General features: G+C 42.1%; 1 protein-coding gene across 5 annotated transcripts in view; it reads left to right on the top strand.

Moving 5' to 3' along the window:
* LRSAM1 (leucine rich repeat and sterile alpha motif containing 1) overlaps positions 1-16,431 on the top strand; it is a 40,140-nt gene extending 23,709 nt beyond the window's left edge. For 3 of the 5 annotated variants that reach the window (XM_044664073.1, XM_044664075.1, XM_044664078.1), the window contains 13 exons: positions 253-392; positions 1,064-1,108; positions 2,276-2,346; positions 3,439-3,538; positions 4,318-4,405; positions 6,130-6,204; positions 8,545-8,625; positions 10,647-10,742; positions 12,119-12,217; positions 12,913-13,044; positions 13,820-13,901; positions 14,708-14,853; positions 15,038-16,431. In XM_044664073.1, coding sequence (XP_044520008.1) covers positions 253-392; positions 1,064-1,108; positions 2,276-2,346; positions 3,439-3,538; positions 4,318-4,405; positions 6,130-6,204; positions 8,545-8,625; positions 10,647-10,742; positions 12,119-12,217; positions 12,913-13,044; positions 13,820-13,901; positions 14,708-14,853; positions 15,038-15,163 — 1,281 coding nt within the window. In that variant the 3' untranslated portion in view covers positions 15,164-16,431. The remainder of the gene's footprint in view (positions 1-252; positions 393-1,063; positions 1,109-2,275; positions 2,347-3,438; positions 3,539-4,317; positions 4,406-6,129; positions 6,205-8,544; positions 8,626-10,646; positions 10,743-12,118; positions 12,218-12,912; positions 13,045-13,819; positions 13,902-14,707; positions 14,854-15,037) is intronic. The other 2 variants (XM_044664076.1, XM_044664077.1) reach the window with 2 other exon arrangements.
* The last annotated feature ends 610 nt before the right edge of the window (positions 16,432-17,041 follow it).

The following is a 17,041-nucleotide window of genomic DNA, read 5'->3' as shown; positions in this document are numbered from 1 at the left end:
CCCCTAAAAGTCCACAGGAAGTCTATATCATATATCTAAATATTAAAGCTCAATGAACCCCAAAGAACCCCAAATTCCAATAACACACCTTCCTTCACATTTTTTTTTTCATTAGTTTGCTCCTCATTTCTGTCCTTCCCCTTAGTGCTGACCCTAAAAGCAACTACATCCCAACTTCTTGATGAACCAGAATTCTGACTCCTTGGATTTGCAAGCTTCCCTGCTTCCTATGTGCTCTTCTTTCTGCCATAGGAGCAGTTTCGGTTGGACAAGGGCCTGAGTGAGCATCAGCGCTACCTGGATGGAGAGCGTCAGCGTCTACAAGAACAACTGAAGCAGACAGAGCAGAGTATCTCAAGCCGGATTCAGAGGCTCCTTGAAGATAATCAGAGGTAAGTCTTGTTTTGGAATCATCTGTCTCCCAAGGGTGCCAGCCTCCAGCAGTTAGCCTATTCTTAGAGATATCACAGTCTTGGCATCCAAGCCAATCTTTACACATGGACAACTGCCTCTATAGTTGAATTTGTGGAGCACTGAGAAGGCCCCCTGCTAAGAAATATCTCCTATCAGGAATTACAGATGCCTAAGATTCTACCATTAAAGATTCATTTTGGGAGTGAAGGGATGAAGGCATCAGCCCTTTAAAATGCAGTTTGCCTCGGAAGAAAGGGATTTCATCATTGTTGTTTTAAGGTGATTTGTTCATCAGAGTCTTTCCAAAGTGACATCTAGTTGGCAGTGGATTTTTGTTTTTTTCTTGTAAAGGGGGGGGTCTGGGTTATGATGAAGATGGTGGACCTTGGGAGAAAATGAGGGATTCTGGAGCATGCCATGGCAGAGGAGAAGAGAGGCCTTAGAAGACAAATTCCCGCTCCTTTACCATTTTGCTGAGAGCTAGATTTGCCTTGCTCTCTTTAAGCAACAAGCATTAATTGGCTAACTTCTTAGTGCCCAGTCCTGGTGCCAGGTACTTTAATCCCTCAGATATATCAGGTATACAGGAACAGGTTCTTGTGATAATGAAATTATCTCACTTTGAGGAACCTTTTGATCTTCTCCACAGACAAAGGAAAAGTTCTGAAATCCTGAAGTCACTAGAAAATGAGAGGTAAGTGCTCATCTTATCCAAAGCTTATTGAGGGATGGCGGGGGTGGGGTGGGTGGAAGGTGGGGGTGGAGTGGCTAAGTGGTTCAGTGGATAGAGAGCCAGACCTGGAGATGGAAGGTTCTAGGTTCAAATGTGGTCTCAGACACTTCCTAGTTATGTGTGCCTGAGCAAATCATTTTGAAACTCCAAGTAACTCCTGTTGCCTAGTCCGTACTGCTTTCCTGTCTTGAAATTTAGTATCAATTTTAAGATAGAAGGTTAAAAAAAAGCTTGTTGGAGCTATAAGCTAGTTGCTTTTTGGGGGGTGGGTGAGAAGAGGCATTCCTTCCATTCTTAATTAATTCTTAATTCTTTAGGTCAAAACCTTTTACCGAAAAAGTTCCCCAAAGTTTGGGGGATGAATATCTATCTTATTTTAGCTACTATTGAGAATCCTTTTGATTAGATTAGAAATTAATTACTAGCTTTAGATTCTTTTGAAATATCCACTAGAAATTTATATTCTAAGGTGACCTGGATTCTTAAAATACTATCAAGGATATCCCACTGTCATTTTGGCTGCTACCATGGGTCCACATCAACATGTGGCCTTCTCTAGTATTAGTTGGTATAGTTAATTGGTATGTTCCCCCTTTCATCCATGAGTTAAGAGTTTTTCCTACTGTGAGATTTTTTTTTGTTCAGTAATATTTTATTTTTTCCCAATTATATGTTACATACAGTAATATTTTATTTTTTCCCAATTATATGTTGCATATAATTGGGAAAAAATAAAATATTCCTTTTCTAACATTTTGAGTTCCAAATTCCCTCCCTCCCCTGTTCCCTCAGACAATAAGCAGTTTCATATAGATTATATGTGTGCAATCATGCAAAACATATTTTCATATTCATCATGTTATGGAAGACACATAAGAAAAAAAACATGAAGAAAATAAAGTGAAGAATGATTGGCTTTGATCTACATTCAGACTCCATCAGTTCTTTCTTTGGAGATGGATCTACTGTGGGATTTTTAAAAATTCACCCCTCGGCCAGCACCTTTCATTCCCTAAGAGAATCCAACTAATCACTGCTGGAGCTTTAGGATATCCAGTGAGCATCTTCACTTGATATAACTGGATTTGATGTTTGATTTTTTTTTTTGAACGAATGAAAACTTTACAGAATTAAGATGGAGCAACTAATGGCTATAACCCAGGAGGAGACTGAGAATCTACGCCAAAGAGAGATTGCCTGTAAGTCTTAGAGGCAGCTGAGTCCTGTACTGATAGAGCCATTGGTCATGTGGGGAATAATAGAAAGACCTGTGCTGGGCAGCTGGCAGAGATTTACTTAGCAAATCTGTGGCTGTGGCTTATATTTTGTATTTTGAGGCTGATAAGTTTCCTCTTTCCTGTCATCTCCTGGGGAGACATAACCTACTCTTCATTATTCAGGGTAATGGGGGAAAGCCTACACATGTCAGAATTATGGTTAGTTGAAATAATATACAAATTGTGCATTATGAATTTTTCTAGGCAAATGAGGCAATTACTTATTAATTAAAATATTAATTTTTCAGTTTAGAATCCAGCATCTAGCAGTTTTGTTCAGCCAGCGTACAAAGCACAATATCATATATAGCTGACATTTTCACGTTAGTAAGCAATACAGTGGAGAAGACCAGTATAATACTTTCAAAATAATGATTTTATCAGAACATCTGCTTCTTGATTCCTTGCTTTATTGTTCCATTAGAGTGGTTTCAAGTTGAGGTTCTCCGAGGGTAGCAGTGTTCCTTCTGGGATGGGTCCATCCTGCTCTTTGAGATAGCCAGGAGGATTTAGTCCAGTGAAGCTTAAATGTAGAGTCTGGAAGGAGGGTGAGATGACTTATGGACAGGGATATGATATTGGTTAATATGTTTACTCTTTTCTAGACTAATTGGAATTTTGGGAACCAAGCAATTTTTATAAAACAATATGACTTTGCTAAATACTGTATCTGCTAATTTAATAGTTGCATCTCTATCTTGGGAATATTCAAAGCTGCATCATGTGAATTACATAGCAGGACAGGTCTTTGTAAGTTGTTGAATTGTCAACTAAAAAGGTCAGGACTCGGGAGATCCTCAGGGTTCAAATCTGGCCTCAGACACTTCCTAGCTGTGGGATCTTGGGCAAGACACTTAAACCCCATTGCCTAGCCCTTACCACTCTTCTGCCTCGGAACCAATACATAGTATCGATTCTAAGATGGAAGGTAAGGATTTGAAAAAAAAAAGTTAGGACTACAGTGTTCCAGTGTCATCCTGGATGATTATGACAGTGCTTTCCTGTTTTCCCCAGCTGCCATGCAGCAGATGTTGACCGAGAGCTGCAAGAATCGATTCATTCAAATGACCTATGAGTCTCAGAAGCAAAATCTGGTCAAGCAAGCTTGTTCCAGGTAAGGTCAGAAGGAACCATAGGCCTGTTAAAGAGGGCTGGGGCTGTGGAGGGGCAGGGAAGTGTGGTTGCCCTGGGTTAGAACCCTTGGCTATTGACTGAGATGTCTGTAGCTGCTCTTCCTTCCTCTACCATAAACTCACCGGGTGATCTTGAGCTAGTTGTTTCTTGAGAGGAGACTGAGATGTAGTGAGAAGAGCATGGACTTGGAGTCAGGTGACCTGGATTCAAATTCTTACCCCAATATTTAATAACAGTATGACCTTAGGCAAGTCATTTTCCTTCCCCAGGCCTCAGTTTCTTAAAAATGAGAATTGTATTAGATAATTTCAAACATCTCTTCCAACTCAGAGTCCTATGATCTCTCTTTCATTGTTTCTTTCCATGTAAAGTGGCACTCAAATTGTCTTTTCACCCTTCATTGGTGAGTTGAATGCATGACTGTGATAGTTATCAATCCTAGATAGCCCTTTGGAAGCTATACACAGGACTAGGAGTGGGAGTACCAAAGGAATGGTCTAGGTTCTGTTCTTGCTGGTTCTAGGTACTATTCCTGAGTCTGGGGGCACAAAACCAAATAGATCAGTTAAGGCAGGCAGGTAAATAGGTTTGGTTCCTAAGAACCAGACTGAACAATAAACAGAAACCTAACTTTTCCCCACTCTGCTAGAGGCATCATAAATGCAATTTCTCTGACTGACATGGGTTATTTTTCTCTCCTTTCTTCCTGTTTGGATCTGGATGGAGGAAGGCTTTGCTCATTCACTGTCTTTCTTACAGCATGGCCCAAATGGATGAAAGATTCCAGCAGATCCTAGCTTGGCAGCAGATGGATCAAAACAAAGCCATCAGCCAGATTTTGCAGGAGGTATGTTGGGGAGCTAAGCAGACAACTGTCACCTGGAGTTTGGAAGCTTGGCCAAAAAGGAAGCCAGAGTCCAGAGCTCTGGCAAAAGCTTCTAAACCTCCAGAAACTTGGCTTCACATTGTTCCATGTCAGCAAGGTAAAAACTGTCCCCTAAAGGAAAATCTTCCCTGAGGAATTTGGCAGCTGTATGGCTAAGATTTTCAGTTCTATACCTAAATTATTATTTTTTTTTACGTGTATCATTGATTAAGACCAAATTCCATATTATTGATAGTTGGACTAGAGTTATCTTTTAGTGTCTACATCCCCAATAATATCCCCATCCAGCCCATGTGTTCAAGGAATTGTTTTTCTTCTGTGTTTTTCCTCCCATAGTTCTTCCTCTGAATGTGGCTAGTTTTCTTTCTCATAAGTCCCTCAGGCTTGCTCTGGATTCTTGCATTGCTGCTAGTAGAGAAGTCCTTTATGTTCGATTGTACCACAGTGTATCAGTCTCTGTGTACAATGTTCTCCTGGATCTGCTCCTTTCACTCTGCATCAATTCCTGGAGGTCATTCCAGTTCATGGAATTATTCCTTTGAGCACAATAGTATTCCATAACCAACAGATACCACAGTTTGTTCAGCCATTCCCCAATAGAAGGACATTCTCTCATTTTCCAATTTTTTGCCACCACCAAGAGCACAGCTATAAATATTTTTGTACAAGTCTTTTTCCTTATTATCTCTTTAGGGTACAAACCCAGCAGTGGTATTGCTGGATCAAAGGGTATGCATTCTTTCAAAGCCTTTTGCATCTATACCTAAATTAAACAGCAGGAATGGGAAACTATCAGGGTCTCTGGGTGATACATTTTTATTAACCATATTCCTAAAAGAATGCCACCTCCTGCTGGGATGCAATAACTATCCCAAGTGGCATGGATGTTCTCCGAGATCAAGGGTTAGAGTTGTGAACAATAGTTAATGATATAACCACTAATGCAAAGGGCAAGGTGATAATGTTATCCTTCCATATCTCCAAAGACCTATAAAATGTCCTTAAATACTCATATGGTACTCTTCTTTATACTCTTCTCCTTACCTCTGTCTTGCTTTCCCTTTTCTTCCTTCTTTTATTTCTCACTTTCTAAACATCTTTTCTATTGTGTTTCTCTTTCCTCCTTTTACCTTTTTTTCTTTTGGAAACCATTACTTTCCGTCCTAGAATCAATACTATGTATTAGTTCCAAGGCAGAAGAGCAGTAAGGCTAGGCAATGGGGGTAAAGTGACTTGCCCAGGATCACCCAGCAAGGAAGTGTCTAAGGCCAGATTTGAACCTAGGACCTCTCATCTCTAGGCCTGGCTCTCAATCCACTAAGCTCTCCCTCTTACCTTTTTGTCTACTACCCTTAAATTTTTTTGACTATTGACTACTTTTATTGAGTGAGATTTGATGGTTCCTGGTTTTAACTTTAAAAGCCAGTGAACAGAGAATTGTAAGTTTTTTCAAGAAAAAAAATTAAATTCTCTTCCTTTTTTACCTGTGGCCCTCAGTTTTTCTCTGGGCCTGTAACCTTCAGTGGAAAAAAGTTCTCAAACTTGGCTAAGCAGAATTCAACCCCTGTTTTGAGGTGATTTATTTTGTTTTGTGTGTGTGTGTATGTAAGGTTTGGGCAAGTGAAGCGCCCTTTACTCTGCCATCTTAGCTCCCAGCATGCAACTCCCTGCACTCTTTGTTACAGAGTGAAATGCAGAAAGCTGCCTTTGAAGCTCTTCAAGTCAAAAAAGATCTCATGCACAGGCAGATCAGAAACCAGGTGAGCTCCAGGTCACCACAGGTAAACCCATTTGGGATTTCTAAATATCGTGTACATCTTCTCACTCAGGAGAGAGGAACCTGGTGATGGCTGGCTCCAGATGTTTGAAATGTTGTCGTGTTCAAGATGGGACATATTTGCAGTCTTGCTCCAGAGGGAAAGAGAATGGGGACTACCTGAGAAAGAGTTACAGGGAGGCAATATTTCAATTCAGAATTTAAAAAAATTATCTATATCTAGAACTACCCAGAAATGTAATAGGTTTCTTTAATGAGCTCTTCAAAGCTGGAAGTGTTTGAGAAGAAGCTGAATGACCAACTAATTGCCTGGGAGATTATAGAAGGGATTCCTGAACTGAGTTGGAGGTTGGCCTACATAACTTCTAAGGTCCTTTCTACCTCTAAGACTTCATATTTTATGACTCTAAATTCATCATCATGTTGAGGTTCTTGGTTTTATCCAGGACTTAGTTGGAAATTTTAAGAAAAGGTCATGACTTTGACTGTATAACAGCATTGCACTAGGAATCAGAGGACTGAGATTCTAGTCCTGGCTCTGCCACTACCTCATCAGGTTACTTTAGTTGGCCCATTAACCTATCTGGGATTCAGTTTCCTAATCTGTAAAATGAAGTAGTTGGAATAAATAATTTCTAAACATTTTCTTAATGAGCAAAACTCCATCTTCTCTCCTTCACTACTCTTCCTTCCTCCCATGAAAAAAGAAGAAAACCAAAATCTTTGTTAATACATATGCATAGTCAAGTAAAACATATTTCTTCATTGGCCTTGTTGGTCTAGATCTCAAAGGCTCCTTTGATTTAAGTCTGATTCTGTGATTGATTAGGGGAGAAAACTGCTTCATACAAGCCACACTTCTGTTGTCTCCATCAACTTGCCTTTTCCCGTGATAATCCCAAATTGGGGAAAATACTCATGAGTACTGCTTGTCTTCTGAGTTAGTCAACTGTACTGTGATACCAAGGACAAGACTAGGACTCCTAAACACCCTATTGGCAATAGAGGATTGTTTGCTACCAGATGTGTAGGAATTGCACTGAAAATGAATTTGAACATGGTTGCAAAGCCTGTCTGCTGTATAATATAAATGGTGAAGGCTCATTCCCTATATCATTCATGCCATCTCTTGCTGAAGCCCATTAAGTCTTCTAGTGAGCTAAGAAAAATCCCACTGCTTCATTCATCTAAAACTATCCACTGGGAAAATTCCAGAGATATTTCTGAGATTGATACTGATTCCTTCCTAGGAGAACTGGAGACAGGATATCTTTACCGTCCCTCAGATGGGTATTAGAAAAACTATTAGGTATCAATAAAACTTTTTAAAAAGAAAGAAAATGATGGGAGAGAGAAAGAAAGGAAGAAAAAGAAAGAAAAGGAAGAGAAGGAAAAGAGAGAGGGAGAGAAAGATGTTATAGTACTCCAGGAAACCTGAGTTCTAGGCTTGGCTCTGTTCTTGATTTCACTTCTTTGAACTTCAGTTTCCTTTCTTATAAAACAGGGATAGTGTCCCACTGGCCCCACAGGGTTGCTGGGAAGATCACACGAATCCAGGTGTTTTGTAAACTGTAAAGAACATTGGATTGTTATTGTTTGCTAAGTTATTAAGCTGGGGAAAATCTCATTGCATCATCATTAAGCATATACAGGTTTTACATTCTTGCATGACTTTTTCTTTTCCTGATATGACTTACTTTTTTATTTACTGGTTTAAATTCCACATTGCCCAATGTGAAGCTCTTCTGTGCAACTTCACATGATTGGCTGGGGAGTGACAAGTCAGGAGTATCCCTGGCTGAATTGGGCCCTGTGTCTCACATTGCATTCCTTCTCCCTGCAACTGGCTTAGAACTTCAAGCTTCCCCTTGGGGGCTTTGAAAGGAGACTCTTCCACTTTGAGAAGCTGTAGGTATGGGTGATTTTGATATTCCAAAACAGCCGCCTCCTAGTATTCCTGAGCTGTTATCTTATGTGAAAAGCCAAGAAGCATCTTTTGTGTTTCTTAGCATAACATGAGTCTTTCCTTGGGACTCTAGTGGCTGTTGGAGGAAACAATTTAGCTAAAATGGGAGTGCAGGAGAAGGCGGCTAGTAAGAGGCCTGTTAATATTGCAGCTTCTGGAACATCTTTTCTGAGTAATGAAGAGAATATTTGGTTATGAAGTAATTAAAAGGATTTGGCAGAATTTCCATCATTTTAAAATTCCAACCTCTCCCAGAAGGGCTGATTTGGAACATCCTTTAGGGCAGTTTTTCTACAGCAGAGTAAGTCAATCCTTTGTAAATGTAAGTTAAAAAACACTGTCTCATCTTCTGTTTAGATTAAATTAATAGAAACTGAGTTATTGCAGTTGACACAGCTGGAGTTAAAGAGGAAAACCCTGGACACAGAGGCACTGCAGGTATGTAGGGTTCTCTGGTCTCGCTCCATCCCTTCCACCTGCAATGGGTTTTGCTTAGGGGATCTCTCAACCCCATGCATTTCACTTCTGGCTTTCTGCAGCCTCCAAATCAGTCCATGTGTGATTTAGGAATTTCTGTAAGAGAAAGATCATTGGTCTGAGAGTGAGGAGACCTGGGTTCTAGTCCCAGATATGCCCCTTATTTACTGTGTGCCTTTGGCCAAGTTGCTTCTCTTCTCTGGGCCTATTTCCACCTCTATAAAGTGAGGGGATTAGACTAGATGATCTCCAAAATCCCTTCCAAATCTAATGTTCTATGTTCTAACATTTTGTGTTCTAGGGTCCCTTCCAGTTCTATCATTCTATGTTCTATGTTCTAACATTTGATGTTCCAAGGTCCCTTCTAGACTTAACACTTCATAATTCCCCAAACCATGATGCAGACTCAATTTAGGTAGATTCAGAGACACCAGGCAGGCATGAAAACACAACATGCACATTGTTCTGAATCCAGTCAGGAGAGGTGGGATGGTTAGCCTCTTTTTGAAGTACAAGAGTTGGGTGAGTTTCCATCTCAAAGCCCCTTCCCGGGGACACTTTTGTGGACCTTCAAACACTATAGAAATGTGAGTCATTGTCATTATCATCTTGTGTTTCTTTTGTTTTAAAATGGGGCAGCCAGTGGGCACTCCATCTGTTTAACTCATGCTTCCAGGCCTGCAGCTTCTGCTCACTTTGTTGCCATCCTGTCATTTTGGGGATGCACTTTTTACTTTGGGAGGATACTCTGGAGGAGAGGGAGCAGGGAGAGTTCAGGCCAGCCTCAAGGGATGTGACTTCTGTGTCCTTTCTAATGTATACATTTACCCTAACAAATGTTCTCTGACACCAGGATCTTTGAATGCCCTGTCCCATTGACATATCTGTCGATAGGGAGACTTGGGCTTTCTTAAATTATGACCAACCAGCTAATCTTTTCACCCATTCCATCTTTTTGCACTTTTGATTGCCAACCCTTACAGCCCTTCCTGTTCAGAATGGCCTCTGGGGAAGTGCCTGGAATAACTATAAATTCAAAGCTGCCCTCCCAATCTCAAGCTAGGCCACTCTGTTAGTTATCCAAAAGTACTTGTTGGCCCAGTGTAAAACACACTAGGGTAGGAGTCAGGAATCTGGGGTTCTTAGCTCAGCTCTTACCCTCACCCAGGTTCTCACACACAACACTTCCTGGCTCTAAGCCTCAATTTCCTCATCTGTGAAATGAAAGGCCTGGATTAGATTATGTCTAAAGTCTCATCTGGATGTAGCATTTTATGTCTCTTTCTGACTGAAGGGGGAAAGAGTACTAGAAACAATTGATGTTCTAAATGTCTCCATCCAGGGCAGCATCTCCATCTCCATAGAGGCCTCACTTGGTGGTCTGATGCAAGCTAGGTTCAAGGGCCTCTTTCATGCATTTCCCAAGGGCCTACTTCCAGGTATATAAAGTGTGTGAGCCATGAGACAGTTGTAACAGGCTTGCCCCTCATTTGCATCTACCTTCAGGCTTATTTCAGGGCAAGACTGGCTTTTCTGCAAGTTGTCATTTCTACTTGTGTTTTTTTCATTCTCACTAGCCCCTTCTCATTGATAAGCTGATCACTGGGATTTCCTGTGCCCAGCAGTGACACTCAGAGCAGGTGGGAGGAGCTTAGTATCCTGGAAAAGCAGGGAAGGAGGTGAATGGGCAGCAAAGACCACCAGGATCTCTCTAGACTCACAGCTTGTCATAACTTGTGAGAAACACAGTGCCCCAGCTAAACCTCAGGATAGGGTAGGGGCTACTGGGAGAAGAGGCAGGTGGATGGGGCCACAACTCAAGAGACATGGATATGTCTGATGTTCCTGTCAGTATTCCTCATCATCTTTGAAGAAATGTCTGTGATTTGGGGTTCTGATAACACCCCATTCCTTATTCTTGTCTCTAAGTGGGTGATAGTCTAAGTCAGGGGATGGAAAAGGAGTCTGTTTGTACATTGTAGGAAATTATCTCAGAGCAACGCCGGACCCTCAGCTCCCTGCTGCAGCAGCTACTCAAAGAGAAAAGCCAGCGAGAAGAGGAGCTGCAAGGAATCTTGGTAAGTGTCTCTGAGCTTTGTTTTTGAGATCCCCAGCCTGCTTTGTGTGTCACCCTCCACACCAGTAGCACCTTTTCTACTTTATCAGCAAATCAGGCTAATTGGCCTGACCCCTTGCTTTACGATGGTCCCCAGGCCAGATCAGGAGCACTGTCAAATAATAGAGGGATCAAGGCTACCCTCAATGTTCACATTATTATTTTAATTATTAATATCTTTGGGTTTTGTTTTTTGTATTACAGTTGTACACTGTACAAAACTTCCCCCTTTTCCTCCCCAAACCCTCTCATAAAAAAGAAAAACAGTCATGCAAAACTGACTGCCACAACTATTTATGTCAACATATGCCACATTCCCCATTTGTATTTGTTTGACCTCCAGGATCAAATAGTTATTGTATTTATCAAAACTGAGGGTTTTTTTGTGTTGTATTTATTTTAATTATTGTTGTCATCATGTATGCTGATCTTTTGTTTCTCTTTAATTTGCTCTGTTCCAGTTCTTTTAAGGCTTCTCTTTGTCCTAAATTCCTCATATTTGTCATTTCTTTGTGTGAAATAACATTCATTTGCCATAGTTTATTCAAACATTCTTTATTCTAAAAAAAACCTCTTACCTTCTGGTTTAGAATTAATATTATGTATTGGTTCCAAGGCAGAAGAGCAGTAAGGGCTAGGAAATAAGGGTTGTGACTTGCCCAGGGTCATATAACTAGGAAGTATCTGGGGTCACATTTGAACCCAGGACCTCCCGAGTCTCTGGGCCCCGCTCTCAGTTCATTGAACTACCTAGCCACCCCCTCATCCATTCTTTAGTCAGTGCATTTTGCTCTTTGGTGTTAATTTTAATCACATTTTTTCTATAAAGAATCTGGAGGGAGAAAAATGGCCCTCCCTCCCTCCAGGGATGACCTACAGTCTGACTGTGTTTCGTGTGTTGAGTTGCTCCACAGTTGGAAGGGAGTAATTTTGGGATGAATCCTTCAAGGAAGATTACTTGAGGACAAAGGAGACTTTTTTTTAAAGGAATCAGATGGATGCTTCCCTCTGTTTCATTTTTCTAGAAGTCCAAACTGGTAATCCTGTGTCTAGCCATCTTGGTCAGAATGCTCCTGTTTTCTTCAAAAACTGAAGGTTCTCTTATAGCCCTTAGATCTCCCTCCTCAGCTTACAGATAAACTACTGTAGTGAGGAAGCCCAATAGATGGAAGTAGATCTTCTCTGCAGACCCTCTGCAGTGCAAATGTTTTTCCTGAGAGTTGGCAAGATGAATACTTGAAAGTTCTGGTGGGCTACCATTCTTTAGGGCTTCTCCTGTATAGAAAGATCAGCTAACTTCTTGACATTGAAACTAATGTAGCTCTTCTCTCTTGACAGCTGGAGATGGAAGCCAAAAGTGAGACTAAGCAGGAAAACTACTGGCTGATTCAGTATCAACGCCTTTTAAATCAGAAGCCCTTGTCCTTAAAACTACAGGTAAAGGCCAGCAATACCTTAAATGGGGGAGATTGTCATTCTTTAGAATGGGAGTGGATTCCCTCTGTTGATTCCTTCCAGCCAAGTTGCCCTGTTTGTCAATCTTGTCAGATCTTCGCTGGCAAATTCAGGCAGTATTTGGATGGTTCCCCATAAGATGCTTTAGTAGTAGTCTTTAGGGTTCATCCCAGAGGCCAAATTTATGCTAGCCTTACCAGAATGTGCTAGAGGTCTTGAGGTAATGTCAATTCATGTTTACCATGGTATAGGAATTCTTTCTTTTTCAGATTATAAGTATAGGCCTCACTCTACTTCTCTAGGGTTCTAGAACTCTGGATGGCTGTGCAGTATAGTCTTTTAAAAATGGGATTCTCTCTCTCATTCTTAAAATGTGCTCACTCTGAAGAGATTGGGGGTCTTGTTTATGAAATGAAAACTTCTTCCCTTGCCTCTCCCATTTTTTTTTTTAGTAGCCACTGCAAAGTAAGTGCCCCTTTGTGATCTAACTCACTTGTGGTCCACAGGCCTTAAGCATATAACAGGAAGAAGTTTAACAAGATAAATAAAAATATAGTACCACATAGATAATGCTAATTTGTGGTTTTCTAAGTTACTCTGCTGCTGGTAGGGATCTTTTAAGTTGACACCATTGATCTAACTGGCCTTTTTTTTTTTTTTTTTTTGCTCCCCTCTAGGAGGAGGGCTTGGAACAGCAGTTGGTGACCTTACTGGTAGAGCTTTCGGCTGAACATTATCTTCCCATCTTTGCTCACCATCGTGTCTCATTGGACATGCTGAGCCACATGAGCCCCAGTGACTTGGCCAAGGTAGAGAACTGAGTGTTAGATGATTTTGGGGATGTTGGGGAGACAGGAGTATTATTCTGATCCTGACCGTATTCACTTAACAAAGCTTGTTATTAAACATGTGCCTCCTGGTTGTAAAGGGCTGTTTATCTAAATAAGATGTCTACTGGGTTCCCCATGACCCATGGAATATGCCTAAAATCAGCCTGGTAGATTTCATGTGATCTCCAGAAAAAATTATAGGCTACTGAATTTCTACTGGGACCGAGCAAATCTGCATCAACTCCCTTTATAACTGACCTAGATAAGGCTGCCTTCTCCCAACTATTTACATATATATCTTCCTATCTCACCAGGAATCTCTAGCGACCAGTCTTTTCCAGGACAGTCTGATTCTCTGTAGGTTCAGTTTCATTTAATAGCCATATATTGTTTCCATTGCCTTTTGAACTATGGTTTCCAAAGCTGTCATAATGCAGTGGCTAGATTGAATTTGTTGGGGTCATGTTTTAGTGTACAGCCTTGGCCTTGTTGGTTCAGCTCTCTTTATTTTCCCCCTGATTTGGGTAAAGCATTTCAGATCCAGAACTGGGAACCACAGTGTTTTCTAGGGTCAGGGCTTAGATCAAAGAATGAGGACTCATCTCTGGGAAGAGGCATTCTTCTGCAGAGCTGTGGTGTCCCTGGGAGGAGCTAGCTTTCCAGCTCCTGGGGATGTACCCAGCTTTCAAGTGGGGGGACAAGGTCATCTCTGTGGTCCTGTCAAAATCCAAAATTCTGATTGTTTGTGCTTCAGATGGGCATTTCTGAAACTGGGCTGCAGCATGCACTGATCAGGAGGGCCCAAGAGCTGCTGGATGTGGCAAAAACACTACCAGGTACTGCTGACAGTCAGGAAAACTGCAAATGAGCATGTTACATCAAAACTTTCCAAGAGAAGGCACCTGATATTACAGAGCCTTACTGCTCGTTTGTCAGACACCTGATTCTTGTTTGATGAATGAGTAATGATTTTTATCTTCATTTTACAAAGTGGGAAACTGAGTTGTAGAATGAGTAAGATCTGATCATCTTTGAAAGAGCTATGACGAGGGGCAGTTAAGTAGCATAGTGGATAGAAGCACTAGTCAGGAGTCAGGAGGACCTGGGTTCATATCTAGCCTTAGACACTTCCTAGCTGTGTGATCCTGGGCAAGTCACTTAACCCCAATTGCCTAAGCCTTGCTGCTCCTCTGTTTTAGAATTGATAGGAAGACGGAAGCTAAAGGTTATTACAAAAAAAATTTTTGTCCATTGATTTTCTTTTAACTTTTTATTTATTAAAATACCATAAAGTAAAGAGATAACCTCTCTTTGGTCAATATTTTTTGCCAATTTCCTACTTTTAGTTAAAAAAATTTTTTTTTTAAGAAAGAGCTCTGGCCAGAATCTCAGTCCTGGGCCTCTTGAATGTCACTCTCAACCTACCGTGGTATTCCACTTGTGTCCCTCAGAAAAACAACTTAGAAGCTTGCTGGTCTCTTAACTTTTTGTCACTTTAGTCTCCTCACTTATAAAACAGAAATAGTATTCTCTGGCAACTTTAGGATTAGGTGAGATAATAGATGTGAAAGCTCTTTGCGAATTGTAAATCACTGCGCACATCTGACTGTGAACACTGTCTGTCTCCTCTGGTACCATGCAGAGTTGCTGAAGTCTGTGGAAGGGGAGAACCCAGAGGCCCTGGAACCTGTCTCTGCAGAAGAACCTCCTGATGCTGTGACTCCAACAGCGCCCCCAGCACAGCTGGATGTGCAGGCTTCAGAATGTGTAGTGTGTCTAGAACGAGAGGTAAGGGCTGACTGATACGTGCTGGGGAGGGAACCCAGGCATTCCAAATGCCTTTGTGCCCACTCTCTCCTGGATCATGCTCCCAGCTTTGTTTTTGTAGGAAGTTCTCTTTTTTTGCTTTGGAGTCCTGGGAATGGCTTTTTGCCTAAGAGGATGCCCATTTTATTCTTTTCTTTATTTTCAGGCCCAGATGATTTTCCTCAACTGTGGTCATGTCTGCTGCTGCCAGTCCTGTTGCCAACCCCTTCAAACCTGCCCACTGTGTCGCCAGAACATCGTGCAGTGTATCCGCATCTACCACAGTGGCTAAGTGGGGAAGTAGACTGTTCCTAGACCCCAGACTGGCTTAGGATTGTTCCCTGACTTACACCAGGCTGTTGGTATAAGGCGCTGGGACCTTGCTTCTCCTTCCTCCATCCAATCCCATCAGAGATAGCATGTGGCCCTTTCCTCACAGCTTCTCTCCTCACCAGCTGGGAGGATGGGTTCTGATCTCCAAGCACTTTTTTCTTACTAAGATAAATAATTTGCTAATTTATACATGCTTCCCTCATCACCAGGCCCATGAAGAGGCTGGTTTTTCAGGGTGCTTCTAGAAACAGGAGTCAGAGGGTAGAGTAGTGTTGGGAGTGTGGACACTATAGTATTCTCATCTCACAATAAGAGCAGAAAACTTCCTTAGGTTCCTACAAGACTGAAGGAACAGGACCAGCCTACCTGTTCCATTGCCTAGCCTAGTTATGCAGGAAGAAAGGACATTAGAACAGGTTTAGGAGGTCAAGATTGTGATCTATTGTGCTTTTGGAAACTTGGGGTTTACTTCCCCTGGCTGTCAATATAGGCCATGTTCTCAAAGTATTAAAAATCCTGCCTTAGAGGAAGGTAGAAAAGTTACCGGAGAAAGGGAGGGCTAAAGACTCACTGAAAGCATGGAGGACCTCAGTGGACAAGAGTCCTGTTTGATCTTGCCCAGAAGGAGAAAAGACATCCTTTGCACATCTGACTGTTCTACATTCCCTGCTTCAAAGGAGTACAAAGACCCAGTGAAGACTTGGAGGGAGTCCTATCTGGTTTTGACCAAAGGCAGAAATGATAGCTTGGTCTCAGTATGCATGACTGTTGTAGTCTTCAAGGGGATGCTTTCCTGGGCATGGACAGTTAAGCTGGGAGCTAAGTGGACGGGCAACCTCTCGGGGATGATCAGTGTGGAATGATGGAGCCATTCCCAAAAGTACATGGTGTGGTGTTCAGCCTGGAAAACCCAACGTGCTCTAGATGAGGCTTGGGAACAGGGTTTCTCCTGGAAATCCAGCTTTGGGCATCTCCTTTTTTATCTGGGGCACATCAAGGGGATGGCTACTGACACTGCAGGCTGAGAATGGCTAACCAGCAGGGACTGTACCTGGAGGGAGGCAGATGAAGCACACCCAGCAAAATCCATCCTGTGTGTTCTTTTCTTTTGCCCTAGTAGGTAGAGCTGCTAAACTGCCCCTTATACCTCTAATCCCCAGTGCAGTGCATGGGCAGGGATGAGCTGTTGTCTCAAAACCGGAATAAATTTCTACCTTCCCACCCTCAGTGCCTGAGCTGTCTTTGTGTTGGTGCATCCTGCTGCGAGCAAGGCCAGCCAGGGAACGTCACACTAAGGGGGCAAGATGAGACTAGTTTCTCTTTGGGCAAATAGTTAATAGCTAAGTTACAAGAATAGACAAGACAGAGGATGGGGAGAGAAGAAAATAGAACCAGAGTCAGAAGGAGTCTTGGAGATGAGTGAATTAACTCCCATCTTGAAAATGGCGAAGCCTGGGCCCCGAGAGGTGGCAGCCGGGCCTATTCATTCTGTGTCTGGGCTAGGTCCCACCACAGTCTTTTTTCATGGTCCCTTATTGAATCCTCAGGAAAGAACGACACTTCCTTCTTTGGTCACATTTGAATCCTGAGAGTTGGACTGAACTTCATTGACTGTGTTGGCTTAGCCTAAAAGGAAGAGGGGTGCTATCATAGCCTGGCCCCCTTTACTGTGCCCCACCCCGACTTAGGGGCCTCCAGACTCCCAGCTGGAAGCATCGAGCACAGACTGTCCATTTAGGGATGAGGGCCAGGAAGGCAAGTAGCTTTCGGAATCTACCAGGAAGGGCCGGGGCTGAGGCTTGGGCTCCTGGAAGCTCCTCAGACTCCTAGAATTTGA

Source organism: Gracilinanus agilis, chromosome 2 (assembly GCF_016433145.1).
Source record: "Gracilinanus agilis isolate LMUSP501 chromosome 2, AgileGrace, whole genome shotgun sequence".
Lineage (NCBI taxonomy): Eukaryota > Metazoa > Chordata > Mammalia > Didelphimorphia > Didelphidae > Gracilinanus > Gracilinanus agilis.
This window is presented reverse-complemented; position numbering and strand designations above follow the sequence as displayed.